Source organism: Sminthopsis crassicaudata, chromosome 3, assembly GCF_048593235.1.
Source record: "Sminthopsis crassicaudata isolate SCR6 chromosome 3, ASM4859323v1, whole genome shotgun sequence".
NCBI lineage: Eukaryota > Metazoa > Chordata > Mammalia > Dasyuromorphia > Dasyuridae > Sminthopsis > Sminthopsis crassicaudata.
In genome coordinates this window covers 403,518,827-403,533,575 of record NC_133619.1, presented here as the reverse complement: position 1 = coordinate 403,533,575, position 14,749 = coordinate 403,518,827, and the positions used below count along the sequence as shown (strand labels likewise).

At 34.5% G+C, this 14,749-nt stretch overlaps 1 protein-coding gene across 2 annotated transcripts in view; it reads left to right on the top strand.

Moving 5' to 3' along the window:
• The window catches only part of LOC141562710 (aldehyde oxidase 3-like), a 97,039-nt gene that overhangs the window by 6,003 nt on the left and 76,287 nt on the right, over positions 1-14,749 (top strand). For both annotated transcript variants that reach the window (XM_074302742.1, XM_074302745.1), the window contains exons 4-9: positions 3,925-4,021; positions 5,982-6,090; positions 9,448-9,574; positions 11,538-11,599; positions 13,152-13,232; positions 14,110-14,190. In XM_074302742.1, the coding sequence (XP_074158843.1) occupies positions 3,925-4,021; positions 5,982-6,090; positions 9,448-9,574; positions 11,538-11,599; positions 13,152-13,232; positions 14,110-14,190 (557 nt within the window). The remainder of the gene's footprint in view (positions 1-3,924; positions 4,022-5,981; positions 6,091-9,447; positions 9,575-11,537; positions 11,600-13,151; positions 13,233-14,109; positions 14,191-14,749) is intronic.

The window sequence follows — 14,749 nt, the reverse complement described above, 5'->3', positions numbered from 1 at the left end:
ACAGACATGCACCTTGTGGTTGGGATAGATAAGAAGTGATCTAAAATCTGGCCCACCTTAGTGCAAAGTATGATGGGACCAGAGACACACTCTAAACAACCTTTCTGGGATTGGGCAAGATTCAGGACTGCGGATGTTTTAGGATAGGTGATCTTTCCAATTTCTAAAAGGGATATACGACTGGAATAATATCAGCCCTCTGATATATTTATTATAGAATTATAATGATTTAGAAGGAAAGTCGTTTTCCTGATTTCTCTGAAGAGCAAGAGTGACCCATAGCTTAGCCCTACTTTTTTTTTTAAACCAAACATTGGTTAAACAAAAGAAAGAATGAAAAAGAATTGCCTTAAGTAGTGAGTAAACCCATTTTATTTATCCAAGCAAAATAACAAACAGAAATGTGAGAATTTCTGCAGATTAAAATATATCACCCAATATTCAAGAGTAAAAGAGTGAGTTCTTTAGCTAGGAGTGAAATCTTGATAAGATTTCAACTCAAACCAGAAATGCTCCTACCCAGGAGGGGGCTACTATCAATCAATCAATCAATCAATCAAATCATGGGCCACTGATAGTGTTGCAAGACTAGGAATATGTTGAGGTTGGTTTCATACACACACACACACACACACACACACACACACACACACACACACACACAATGTCTCAGCCACCATTTAAAAATTCATATCTGTGTGTGTGTGTGTGTGTGTGTGTGTGTTTTATATTTCCCTCCCTGGAGATGTGTAAGTAAATGAAGTCCCTTTTTGCAGGGATTTAATATCAGGCTCTATATTCTTTCAGTCAATTGGGAGCCCTGAAGCATTAGGTTCTCTTTCAAGACACCATTCATGCAAAGTTATAATAATAAGATGAATGAAATTTAATAAGGATAAATGTAATGTCTTACATTTGGTTTAAAAAATTTCATTTTATAAGCACTGAATAGGGAAGGCATGACCAAGTTCAAATGAAAATGATCTAGGGAATTCACTCAATGGCAAATTCAACATGTGACACAATTTCCAGCAATTTGTTCAAAATAAGACTGTATTTTTCAAAGCTTAACAAATATATGTGGTATATGGTACAAATTACTAATAAGTAAATGACAGTTGCATGCAATGTTTACTTAAATAGCTTCATACAGTTAACTGAATATTTCATTAAAAATTAAATGATTAGATTTCATTAAAAAATAAATGATTGAGCTTCTTACTTATTCTCCTTTCTTCTCCTGAATTGAAATCTGATAGAGATGACCTAGCAGTGACTGTGTAACGACTCCCAGAGAATTTTGGCACAGATCATGGGGAACTAACTTAACAGCTCTGTGATTCCTTGTTATGTCAGAACACTCAGGCAGAAGGCCAAGGAATTAATAAAGATACTTTTCTATTTATTTGAGAGATTAGAGTAACTGCTGAAAGTGATTTTTGTGAGGGACAAGGGGATAGGGAGTAATAGAAATAAATTACCTTCTCTCTTGTCTCATGGACTAATGATTATTTTGAATAGTAAAACATCTAATATCTATATATTTTTATATGGATGCATACATGTATATGTATTTTATATACATGTATTTTATATATATATATGAATTTTACACACATTTATATATAGTTATAGATAGATATACATAAATATATATGTATTATATGTAGGATAGTACAGTATAGAGATTTCTCCTTTTTCTTCCTTAAAGTCAGAAAGAACTGGATTTAAATTTTGTCTTTGTAACCAAGAGTCAGTTAATTCAGGTGACTAAGATTGTGGGTTATGGAGTTGTTGATTTGCTTCTCTTAGAACAGAGGTAAGGAAACAGGAAAGAGGGAGAAAGTTAAGCGTGCACAGCAGCAGACTCTGGGACAAGCTATACCTATGACCCTCAGAATTGAGGCTGTTTTCCATTGTTATTGTCTCTTCCACCTGAAAAAGGGGAGAAGGGAACAGTCATATTGACATAACTGGTGATGAGACCATGCTTTAAGCACACCTGTGGGAGAAAAAGGGTAAAGAAGGGGCTGTTTGGGGAGAGGCAGGGAGGGATGGAGAGAAGGGAGGAAGAGAGAGAGAGATAGATAGAGAGAGAGAGAGAGAGAGAGAGAGAGAGAGAGAGAGAGAGAGAGAGAGAGAGAGAGAGAGAGAGAGAGAGAGAGAGAGAGAGAGAGAGAGAGAAAAGACAGAGACAGAGATTGACAGAGAGAGACAGAGAGAAAAGAGAGAGGAGAGAAAAGAGAGGGGGAAAGAGTGAGAGGGAGAGGGAAGAGAGAGGGAGAGAAGAAGAGAGGAAGAGAAAGAGAAGGAGAGAGGGAAAGAGAGAGAGGAGAGGAGAGAGGCTGTTTCTGACACTCAATGATCCTATTCTCTCTTTAGCTAATAGTTGCCAGAAATCTAACACCTGTCAGTACACTGGGTCTAGAATCCCTTATAATTCTCCTACTTCTCATTCTTCCTAAATCCGAGTGTCCTTGGCTCCATGGCTCAAAACAGTCAACACTTATCCTTTCCCTAATTCTTCTACTAAAGGAATTTGTCAATCTAAAATTGCAGCTTAATCTGGTTCAGGGCGGGTAGTCTGGGTACATAATGCAATAACTGCTAAATTCAACGGAGAGACAAAGATAAATATGGCATTGCTCCTTTTTTTAGGAACATATAATCTCATAGGGAGAATAAAATAAAGTTAGGATTACCAGGTGAGAATTCAGGTTGTCTGGACAATTACAAGGTGAGAACTCAGGTTGACTTGACAGTTCTCTGGCTCAGACCTTTGGTTCAGGCCTTTAAAGGGAGTTTACACCTTAGGAATTCTAAGAGGAACAAGTTCATTGTAAGTAATTCCCACAAGCCCCTGGCAGTACCCACAAGTCCGTTCTCTGGGAGGATAAAAAGAGGCAACATTGAGCCTGGAGAGCAGTCTGGGTTGGGGAAGGACAAGAGCTGGAGGAGATTCAGAGGCAGGATTCAGGAAGAAGAAGAGGCTGGCTGGAGGCTCCAGAAGTCTCCCAAGAAACCTGCTCATAGAGGAAAAGATTATACAGAAAAGAAACCTCCTCCCAGAGAAGGATTACAACTGAGAGACGATCAGAATATTACAAAATAACATCTCACATATGCAATGTGGAAAGTTTTGTAATCTAAATTTTTTTTAAAGATAGTTAATGCAAGAATCTCCATTTTAATCTCCATTTTACAGATGAGGAAACTGAAGCTCAGAGAGGGAATATGATGTGTTCAGTCACCCAACTAGTAAGGAATATAGATATTACAAGATTCTTTTCTTCTGATTCCAAAATCATAGCTCTTTTCATTTTTCTATATTATCTCCATAAACATGTTTGCAAATGATAACTATAGTATGATTTAAGATATCTAGGTATCTGAAAAAATTTCAACACATATACATATATATATATATCTAATATATATAGTATGTGCATGTGTATACATATATACATACATATGTACCATGTACACATACATACACATTCACATATATAGATCTCTATACGTCATACATATTTATACAGATATATATTCATATTCATGTATGTAGGACTATGTTTCTTTGTCCTCTCTTTCTCTGAAAGTGGATAACATCTTCCTTTATAAGTCCAAGTACTTCCATGTTTTTCTAAATCCATCATTTCATCCCAACCTTTTAAAAAGAAGTAACTGAAGATTGACTTTTGTCCTTGCCAAATGATTTTCATCAAGTGGTTTCTGATGGAAATCTGAGGTACTGAGATCCCAAGTTCTAACTGCCCATCCCTGAATATGGAGTTTCTATGGGTGAGATAACTGGGAAACTATATCTCCTTCTTTGCATAAACAAGACATCATAATGCTAAGAATCTATAAAAGGAGAATCTATATTCCAGTCAGCCCTCTTTTCCTTGACTACCTTTATCCTAGTCCGTCTAACAGGAACCAAATATGGCTGTGGAGGAGGAAGCTGTGGAGCCTGCACAGTGATGATATCAAGATATGACTCCAGCAGCAAGAAAATCCGGTATTTGGTTAATTATATGGAGAAAATGTTAATTATATAGGATCACAGGGCTAAAGCTGAAAAACCACCTTCTAATGCAATTGCACTTAGAATAAATTGAGACCCAGGGAGATTAAGTAATCTAGATCAGATATTAGTTAATAAATGCAATTCTTTGATTCTAGAGATAGTCAAAAAGACCTTGGTTCAAATTCTGCCTTTGAGATATATATATATATATATATATATATATATATATATATATATATATATATATATATATGCATATATATATATATATATATATAATGTTGGCTATGTCATTTTGTTTTTCAGTACTTCCAACAACACTAAATTTATAAGTTATAGAGAGGTTGTAGATTTGCCTCACCAAGTATTCCCTATATTAAAGAAATCACAGATATAGGTACACAGAAATGTGTATGTATGTATGTATGTGTGTGTATGTGTGTGTGTGTGTGTGTGTGTGTACATATACACACCGCATACATACAGTTATCCCTTCCCCATCATGGTTTTGATGTATCATGGGTTGACATAAAAAAAATTAAATGGGTATTTGGGGGGAGTTTAGCAGAAGCAGCAGAGGACACAGAATATATGACCAAATACTTAAACCAAATTTTACTACAAGATACTACAAATACCCCATAAAAGAAAAAAAAAATCAGACTTCTTCTCTGATATGAAGGAAAAGCCAGAGGATTTATTTGGATTTTTCAGATCATGGGAGTGCTGTGCTTGTAACCCCCATAATGTGGAAGGGATAATGTAAATGTATACACACAGGTATGTATACGTGTGTACATATGTACATAGCAAATAATATGTAGATGAGTGTATATGTACATATATATCTATTATTTTCAAAGCATTTCATTAAGATATTATGGCATATATCTGTACCTAGTTTACAGAAAACTTAAGTCTCTCTAATTTGAAACAAAACCTGTCCCTTAGATTTCCAGATTACAAAAGAGAGACAGGCAGATAAAACATAGGGAATAAAACCATAAGACCAAAAATAAATAAATAAAACAAACCTCTCTTGGTATATCAGATACTGTTCATCAGGAGTAAAGTTTTGCAACCCATGTTAAATGATTGCCTTTGTAGAAGTGTAGAAATGGTATCCGAAAATCTTGGGATTGTTATTGCCAGCAGCTCCTTTGAATGGTGAATAAAATTCAGAACAGATTTGGCTTGCATCATTCTTTTGCTCAGAGAAAGAGAAATTCATATGTATACCTTGAGGTAATGAGTACAAGAAGATAATTACCCCTTAGCTAAGGAACTCTTGAGGTTGTTGTTATTTGAATTCCTGCCTAATTTTTCTGGATCTTTATTGGTTGAAGATGATATACTTTCAAAAATAACTTTGTGACCTGAATGGCAATGCCCATGTTAACCTGAAGAACACAAAAAAAGAAAAAGAGACCATTTTAGATTTTGAAAATTTCATACTAAGATAACAGAAAAAAAACATTTACCAGGTGTATGCAAATAATAATAACTAACATTTATATAAATGCTCTAAGCTTTGCAAAAATATTTTTTCACATACTACCTCATTTGATACTTCCAACATCTCTGTGAGGTAGGACTATTATTACCCCCATTTTACAGATGAGAAAACTAAAACTGAGAGGTAGTCATGTGCTAAACTCATTCACTTAGAAAATAATTTAGCAGGATTTAAAGTTAGGTCTTCTTGATTTCAAATATGATGCTCTATCCAACATGCCAACTAGCTGCAGAATTAATCCTTTGTTCAAGGGGAAGTTGGTATGCATTTATTTGTTCTAGATGATCCTTAAGGCACTTTCTAGGTATGAGCCTTTGATTTTGAATATTATGTCTATTTTAATTAAATCTCAGTTAAGATCTCAAATTCCCTCCATTATTAGCCATCACTACTCTCATTGTTCTAAAATTTCTTTTCTTTATTTAAAACCTGAAGGCATTACTCTGTCACAGCCTGCTTGATTCCCATATGTTCTCTCTATGGGGCTGCAGTTACCACTGTGGAAGGTATTGGGAGCACCAAAACCAGGATTCACCCTGTTCAGGTAAGAATACATCATAACACATTCATAACCGATCTCTGTATTTGTGAGTCTAAATGTAAAACATAATTTCTAAATTGTTCCGGCATTGTAGTGAATTGCTGTAATGTTGACAGGTTGCAGGTGATGTATTTGAGGTTCGGCCACAAATGAGATTAATGTAGGCACCCCAAATGTGTGGGTTTGGTCATGTGAAGAATTCACAATGGCCTTTCTCTTTGGCAAAAGGGGGCTTTATTTAGGAGAAGAGATTCCTGAAAAAAAATGAAGAGGTAAAATAGGCATTAGGAGTGGTAAATATGAAATAGATTTGGGAGAGCATATAGTTAGCAAAAAAGGGGTTTTAACAATTAGCAATGGAGAAGCAATGGAGTTCCTCAGTGGAACTCATAATTAACCAGGAGAAAGGAAATGCTCCATGATGTAGGGATATGCCCCTGACTGGCAGGCTAAATTCATAGAGGAGTTTAGCATCCTAAGAGTTACCTATAAGAAGAAAGAAGACAGTATGAGTTCCAGTGGGGGATGAGAGGAAAAACCAGGAGGCAGAATGCCAGCCAAGATGGCATGGGCCATGAGCAGATTTGTAGGGGAAATCTATTCTCAAGGATTTGACATGATTTAGCTTTCTACTGGATAAGGTTGGATTATACAAGACCACCACAAGAGAGCAGACCTGCTTGTTTCAGGGGGCAATCTTATGAGTACTTCAGGCTTTCTCTGGCAAATCCAGGACCTCATCACAAGGATGTATGTACCTCTTCTGAATGAAATTTCCAATCAGATAAACTGTATTTGGTGCAATGGAAAGATGCCGAATTTGGAGTTGGAGGTCCTGGATGCTAGTACTGTCTGATGCTTACTATCTGAATGACCTTAAACAAGGTACTAGATGGGGGTTAAATGAGATGACCTAGAAGGTTCATTTTATCTCTAGATCAGCAATCATCCATGTTTAAAATTCTGACATTTTTTCCAAAGAGAAGCCATCTAATAGATGCTTTTCATTAAGGTACTGACTATAAATTGAAGACTTAAAAATGAGATTATTCTAAATGCTTATTGAAAATGTTGGATGACATTTTAAAATACATTCAAAAGTAATTTATTCAACATTTATTAATATGTGAAAAGAAGCAAAAAATTGTTTCAGTAAATCTCAGGGACAAATGGATTAATGATTATTGCTATATCCTGTGCTGTCACAGAATCCTAAAAATGGGGTGACCAGGACATTGAAATTCAGAGGGTGCTGACAGTGTTCATAGACTGTTAGCTAAGAAAGAGGAAAGCTGAAATGTAACTCATTGTAGACAAGAATAAAGGAGAAAGCTACCAGATGGTACATTTCTTCTCCCCCTTCTCCATTTTGATAGGTGAAACACAAATGAGCTTCACCTCTGTTGTCTCCAGTCTGGGATAGTTTCTCCAGCAGTATCCTGGAGATTCTAATCTCTAGTATCCTAAGATTTTTAATCATAGGGGTTAGGATTCTAGTCTTTCCCTTAAAAAGGCCTGTTGTTCTAAGAGCAGAGGACTTCTCTTGTCTTAGTTATCATAATTGCTAGTTAGGGCTCTGCTCTCCAAAGATCCGTCTCCCAGCCTGGTAATTTAGTGAACAATTTAGGGATAGCTGCTCTTTTACAGACTCCTGAATGGAAGGCAGCCTGACATGAGGGAAAAGGACAAAGTTTATTTGTTGTTCAATAATTTAGTTATGTCTGAGTCTCAGTGATCTGATGGTCCATTGTCAATTAGGTTATTGAATACTTGATGTAACTATACTTTCATATAAACAATTCCCTAAAATTTTTAGGTACTTACTAGCTTTATGTTATATACTTTTCCAGGAAGTGGGAGTAAGGTGAGGGCAGTGATAGTAATAGAATTCAAAGAAAAGGAAACATTATCCATTACTTCAAAAGACTTACATTCTAGAATTGTATCTGGGGGTGAGGTAGGATGCTAGGAATGATGGCAGTGAATGATATCTATCTATCTATCTATCTATCTATCTATCTATCTATCTATCTATCTATATATAGATAGATAGATAGATATATATATATAGATATAGATAAACATACTACAAATCAGAATATGAAATTACAAAGTGTGAATGTAGTTCATAGGAAAGAGGAATCAACCAGCCTATAAATCCCCACTTTAATTACAGTGCTTTTCCTCTTTTAATTATTTCCCATTTATCCTGTACATAGTTTGCTTTGTATATATTTGTTTTCATGTTCTCTTCCCCATTATATTATAAGCTCTTTAAGGTCAGAGACTGTCTTTTGCTTCCTTTTGTATCTCCAGCACCTAACACAATCCTTGATGTGTAGTAGATATTTAATAAATGTTTATTGATGATTAATTTTAATTAAATCATGTGCTAAATCATGTTTGCTTTTCCTTCTTACATATTATAAGGCTGCACTTTATATTTTTTAAATAATTTTCATTTTCATATTAATTTTAGCCAGTGTGATTTTCCTCACATCTTGCATCTCTCCCCTCTTCCTCCCTTCTCATGCTTCCTCCAATAGTCCTGTTCATATATAACTAATGATGGAAAGACTTGGCAATAAATTGCTCCCATTAATAGTAAAATTAGGGAATTTAAGAGACACAATAGTTTGGTTGTAGTTTTCCAGTTGTTTCAGACTCTTTTTGACCCCATTTGGGTTTTTTTGGGCAAAGATCCTTGCCATTTCCTTTTCTAGCTCATTTTACAAAACAGAAAAGTGAAACAAAAAGGTTTAAGTGACTTGCTAATAATTCACATGGCTAGTGTCTGGGACTAGATTTAATATATTAATCTGAGGCATGTCTTCCATTCATTCATTCATATAATCATTTTTATTAACCACATATTCTATATGTGCCAGGTTCATAAATGAAATACAAAGATATGCATGGAAAATGCCTTCATAGAATTTGTATGTTCCTTCTGGCTAAGATTTTATATATGAAAATGTTTGAAAGTGGAAAAAAAGAGAGAATATACCCTAAAAGTAAGTAATTCTGCTAAAGTCAGCAGGGCTTAAACACTGAAAGGGTTGGAAATTATTTTCATGGACAGATCTTTTTCTCATGGGCCTTCAAGATCTACATAGAAGCAGGATGGAGGATAAACCAATATGATGTTACTATCTTAATCTGCCCCAATCATTATCATTCCCCTATTTGAAATGAAATAGCTATCATAGCTCCTTGGAGAAATGTCTTTCTGTAATTGGAATGGAAGATCATACTCTTTCTGTCTGTAACATGTACATACTTTACACTTATATAAATAAGGAACATATTTTGGATATTATAAACTGAAGAGTTATGATTAACTATTTCCTTGGCTTCCAGGAAAGGATTGCAAAAAGCCATGGAACACAATGTGGGTTCTGTACTCCAGGAATGGTGATGTCCATATATACTCTTCTAAGGAATCACCCACAGCCATCCACTGAGCAGCTGATTGAAACCTTGGGGGGTAAGTTTTCCTCTAATCTTTTGAATGATAGCATAGAAAAGAAAAATATATTTCCTTTTAAAAAATCATAGGCATCTTTTGTTTTTATATTTTCCTCTTTTCCACAATATCCTTCCCATATCTAAATCTACATTTTATCTTTTTTTAAAACAAGAATCAGTTTTTCTTAATTTATTCACTTTCATTCAAGTAAATCTTAGTGAATTCACTGTATTTTATAAAAATTAATTTACAGTTAGTCTTTAACTTTCAATTAGAGTTTTTAAAATCATGGTTAATAAAGTAATATTTAATTAATGTACTGAATTTTGTGAGGGAGTCTAGTCCTCAGATTTAGTTGGTATAGGCAACTTCCTTCCAGGCTGACCAGTGACTCATTTGTCACTTGTTTTAGAGACTTTACTCAAAGTCCTATGTTCCTTTGACAAGTCTCAGAGATAGGATTTGAACCCCAATTTCCTGGACTTTTAGGCCAATTCTTTATCCCTAGAGGTGGCTGCTCAAGCAGAACTAAAAAAAATGGGTCCCAAATGGGATTATAATTGAGAAATGTTTAAAAAAACCCCAGAAATATAGTACAACATGACAACATAAACTTGTGATTTTCTAAGTCAACACATAGTCTACAGGGGTTGTTTCTATTTGAGTCTGACACCCCTATCTATACCATATTGACTTTCAATGCACTCAATAAAATTGAATATATAGGAGGCAGACCCAAGATGGTGGAGTAAAGGTAGATGAGTAGAATAGAAATTGAAAGAATTCACTAATCACCTCCTGAAAGAGATCCCAAAATAAAAACTCTCAGGAATATTATAGCCAAACTCTGGAATTTCCAGGTCAAGGAGAAAATATTGCAAGCATCAAGAAAGAAACAATTGAAGTGTAATGGAGCCACAGTCAGGATAACACAAGATTGATTATATTCTGCATTATAGGATCAGAGGACTTGGAATATCATATTTCAGAGGGCAATGAAGCTAGGATTGCAATCAAAAATCACCACTGTTCTCTTAAAATGACTTTTATGGAACTCAAAATTTTAAAAAACAAATGTAAAAAATCATTTTACAAGTAAATGAAGAAAATAAAAATACTAAACAAATATTTTAAAAATGTATTGGCTATAAAATTAGAAGCACAGGGTCAGTCAATCAACATTTATTACTATGTTCCAGTCTTTGCTACATTATTAGTATTTGTAATCTTTGTTATTGGCTCTGTGAGCTAGGTAAATGAGTGACCATATAACAACAATTAAGGCCATTACTAGGGGTGAGTAAGCATAAATGATTCATTATCTGTATCACTGGAAGGATTTCATATCAATGATATGAGAGTCATCTACTTATTAAACTAACACTTTTTTATCTGACTTGCTATTGATTGACAGTAACACTGATAGGAAGATATTATTCCCCTTAATATGTCCAACAGTTATTGTTGGAGGTCCTTGGATATGAACTTAAGAAACAAATTGAATTTCTTGGCAGCCACCTAAAGGATTAATATAAACATTCCTATAAGATCATGAATTATTAATCTTCTTAGTTGTAGTTTAATAATGTAATATTCACTACAAATGCAATTTATAGTGCTATTTCAATTAGCCTTACTTACTTTAGTGATTAGCAAATATACTTTCTAACTGTTTTATCAAATATAATGGGCATTCTATTATTTAGTCTTCAAAGAATTCTGATGAAGATTTTGAGAAGAGTATTTTATACTCAAAATATAAAGATTCTGCTCCTTTTTCTGTTGGTATCTCTTTCATCTCTACATCTCTACACTGTCTTCCTCCTACCAACCTTGAGTTATTCCAAAAAAAAAATTACTTTCTGGAATTTTCTATGGAATTCATAGCTTTTCTAGCAAGCCTAGTTTCATGACAAGTGAATATTGCAATGCACTGGTGCAAAGTATGAGTTATAATGATATGCATTTCTTTCTCAATAAGGTAACTTGTGTCGCTGTACTGGATATAGACCAATTGTAGAAAGTGGGAGAAGCTTCAGCACTGTAAGTATGGAAAAATGGTAGAAATAGATTCAACACCCTTCAAATTTCATCATATGCAATAAATAGAAAACTTTTGTTTCCTGGGGAAAACTCAATTTTGTTGGGGTCTTGTGGCTATCAAGATCTTCCCATCAGTGAGATAGGTATTCCCATCTTCTCACTTAGAAATAAAGAAAAACAACAACAACAAAAACCAAAAAAAAAAAAAAAAAAACAACTCAAAACAGATTACTCTTTTTGACCGCATTTGGGTTTTTCTTGGCAAAGATTGTTGCCATTTCCTTTTCTATCTCATTTTACAAAACAGGAAAGTGAAGCAAACATGGCTAGTGTCTGGGACTAGATTGAATATTATTAGCACCTTGTAAGAATCCTAACACTCATTAATAGTAAAATTAGGGAATTTAAGAGACACAATAGTTTGGTATATTTCCCCTGATTTGAAGTGAATATTAAGAAACATGGTACTAATAAAAAAAGTGGATCAGGGTCCATTCTTGTTATAATGCCATCTGAATAGTACATACTGTGCGTTACAAAAGTTTCCTTTGAATTGGACATTAAAGTTGCTCACAACACATAATTATGATTGTGATGGGAATATATATGGAGAAGAGAAGAGAGGCCATTTTAAAAGCTTTTACCTTCTAGGGTAATTGTCCTTAACAACTAGTTTACTCCCATTCTCAGCAGTGACTTAATTTTCAGGCCTCCTAGGAATAATTTCCCCATTGTCCTCTCACAATGAGAATTTGAACTAAGGACTTATTAAGTCTGCTTGTAATTGGAACAAAGGAAGGAGAGACTTTATGCCTTTCCAGTTCATTCTTGTAAGATTAATTTTCATTTTCTTAGGTAGTATGAGAATCTATCAACTTGACTTCTTTCCCCGCAAATTCCAATCCCTAATCCAGGACTCTATCCACTTGGACTATGTATCCAATCCAACTTCTATGAGCTACATTAATAGTTCTTAGATTAAAAAAAAACAAAAAACCTCAAAGACTCATTAACTTAGAACTGGAAGGGGTCTTAGGACAAAGGTCAAAAGTGGTGAGCAGGTATGGAGAAGTCTCAACTATTTCTGTGGAAGAAGGATTTACAAGTACATAAGTGGGAGTATTTTTTTTGGTTAGAAGATTCTCTAGTATTGCTCAAATCCTGCTGTACAGTTAGATACCTACTATATTTACATAGTCCTAGCTATATGGAGGGTACTTAATTAGGTGCTTGGTAGTAATCCACTGGCAGTTGGATGGCACAGTGGTTGGCATGGAGGGCTTCAAATCATAAGGACTCATGTATCTGAGTCAAATATGCTCTCCTCTGATACTTATTAAATCACTTAATTCTTTTACCTCGGTTTCCTCATCTGTAAATGAATTAGAAAAGGAAATGGCAAACCACTTTATCACTTTTTTTTCCCAAGAAAATCTCAACAGAGGACATGAAGAGTTAGACATGAATAAGAAAAAAAAATACTATAATAATCAAGTGATTAATTTCTAGCTATAGATTTCTGTGATTTTAAAATAATCTGCTATTTCTTTAGGAGTCATCTTGTTGTCAAATGAAAGGATCAGGGAAATGTTGCCGGGAGCAAGAAGAAAATGAATCAGAGAGTAAAAATGATGTAAGTGACACTCTCCTTTCGATTTTCCTCTCTTTATTTTTAAATCATTTGTAGTATGTAGATGGCACTTCTCTTTTATCATGGACTAAAACCAAAGGGCTTGGAATAGGATGAAAAAAAGAGGAGAAGATTAAAAACTATGAAAAGCTTCCAATTTTCCAATCCCAGTTCAGTGACTCTCAAGTTCTATTTTTTGAACAATTGCAGTTTCAAAATTTCCAAGTTCCATTGCGCAAAAAGACTATTGCCATGTATCTTGTTATATAATAGTACACAACCTCATGAAAAATATTGTATTTATATTACCTGTCCATTGGACCAACTGTGAACATATATATATATATACATATATATGTATATTTATATCACACATAGATATAGATTTCTTATATATATAATGTATATTTATATGTGTGTCTGCATGTGTATATATATCTATATTTATACATATCTGTGTATATGAAGCTCCACTGTCTATTAGCCATACATAGAGTTGAAGCTCAGTAAATATCTGATAATGAGTCTGAAATAACAATTTTAAACAGACATTGTGCTGACCACTTTACAAAAATTAGTAGGTGTTTAATAAAATTTTAATGAATGAATCTTGTATCTTTGAGGACTAGCTTAGTACCACCTTCTAAGAAGGCCTTTCCAGATCTCAACTCCTAATGCTGTCTCCTCAAATCGTTTTGTCTTTATTTTTATAAGTACATGGTGTTTCCTCTGACTAGATTCCTAGCTATCTGAGAACAACTGTTATTTTCCCTTTCGTCCTTGCTTCCCTAACATTTGGCATATTGAAGGCACTTAATAAATTCTTGTTGACTGATTAACTATAGTTTTTGCTATTTGTGACTGATTAATTTTTTTAAAGGTCTGCACCAAACTGTACCAAGAAGAAGGATTTTTGCCTTTGGACCCAACCCAAGAACTTATATTTCCACCTGAACTCATGGTATGTTTTTTTTTTTTCATTGATTTCTTCATAGGCATCCTCCCCTTCTCTGCAATAAACAGAGGTCCCTGGACTGATTCCTACTTCCCTTTACCTTGGATGACTTTTCTCCTGTCCCATGGGGGACTCACAGTGTCAAAGAAGGGGGATTTTTCTTCCTTGCACTTTCCCTTATAGCCTTTCCCCATTCCCTTTTTTCCCCCTGTGGTATCCCTTCACAGTTTACAATGTTCATTGTCATAAAGTACACTCAAAACCCATTCAGTTACAAAGGAATTAGTTCCTCAATTCAAAAGATCCTCAAAACACAAATTAACTATAACTAGAATAAATTGGGGAAAGTCCCACAATCTTGCATTATTCAATTAGCTTGGCACAGGTTGAAAGTTTCAACAATTTCTTCCAGGTGGTTCTTGTTTTCCATTTACCTTCTAGCCAAGGGACCTTTAGTTTTTACTCTCTGGGTCACTGACTTTTCTGGAAGTCCAACCTACTGCTATGTCTAGACCTAATGTGAAATCTGTTCATCTCATCAGTCTTTAGACATTCATAATCCTTT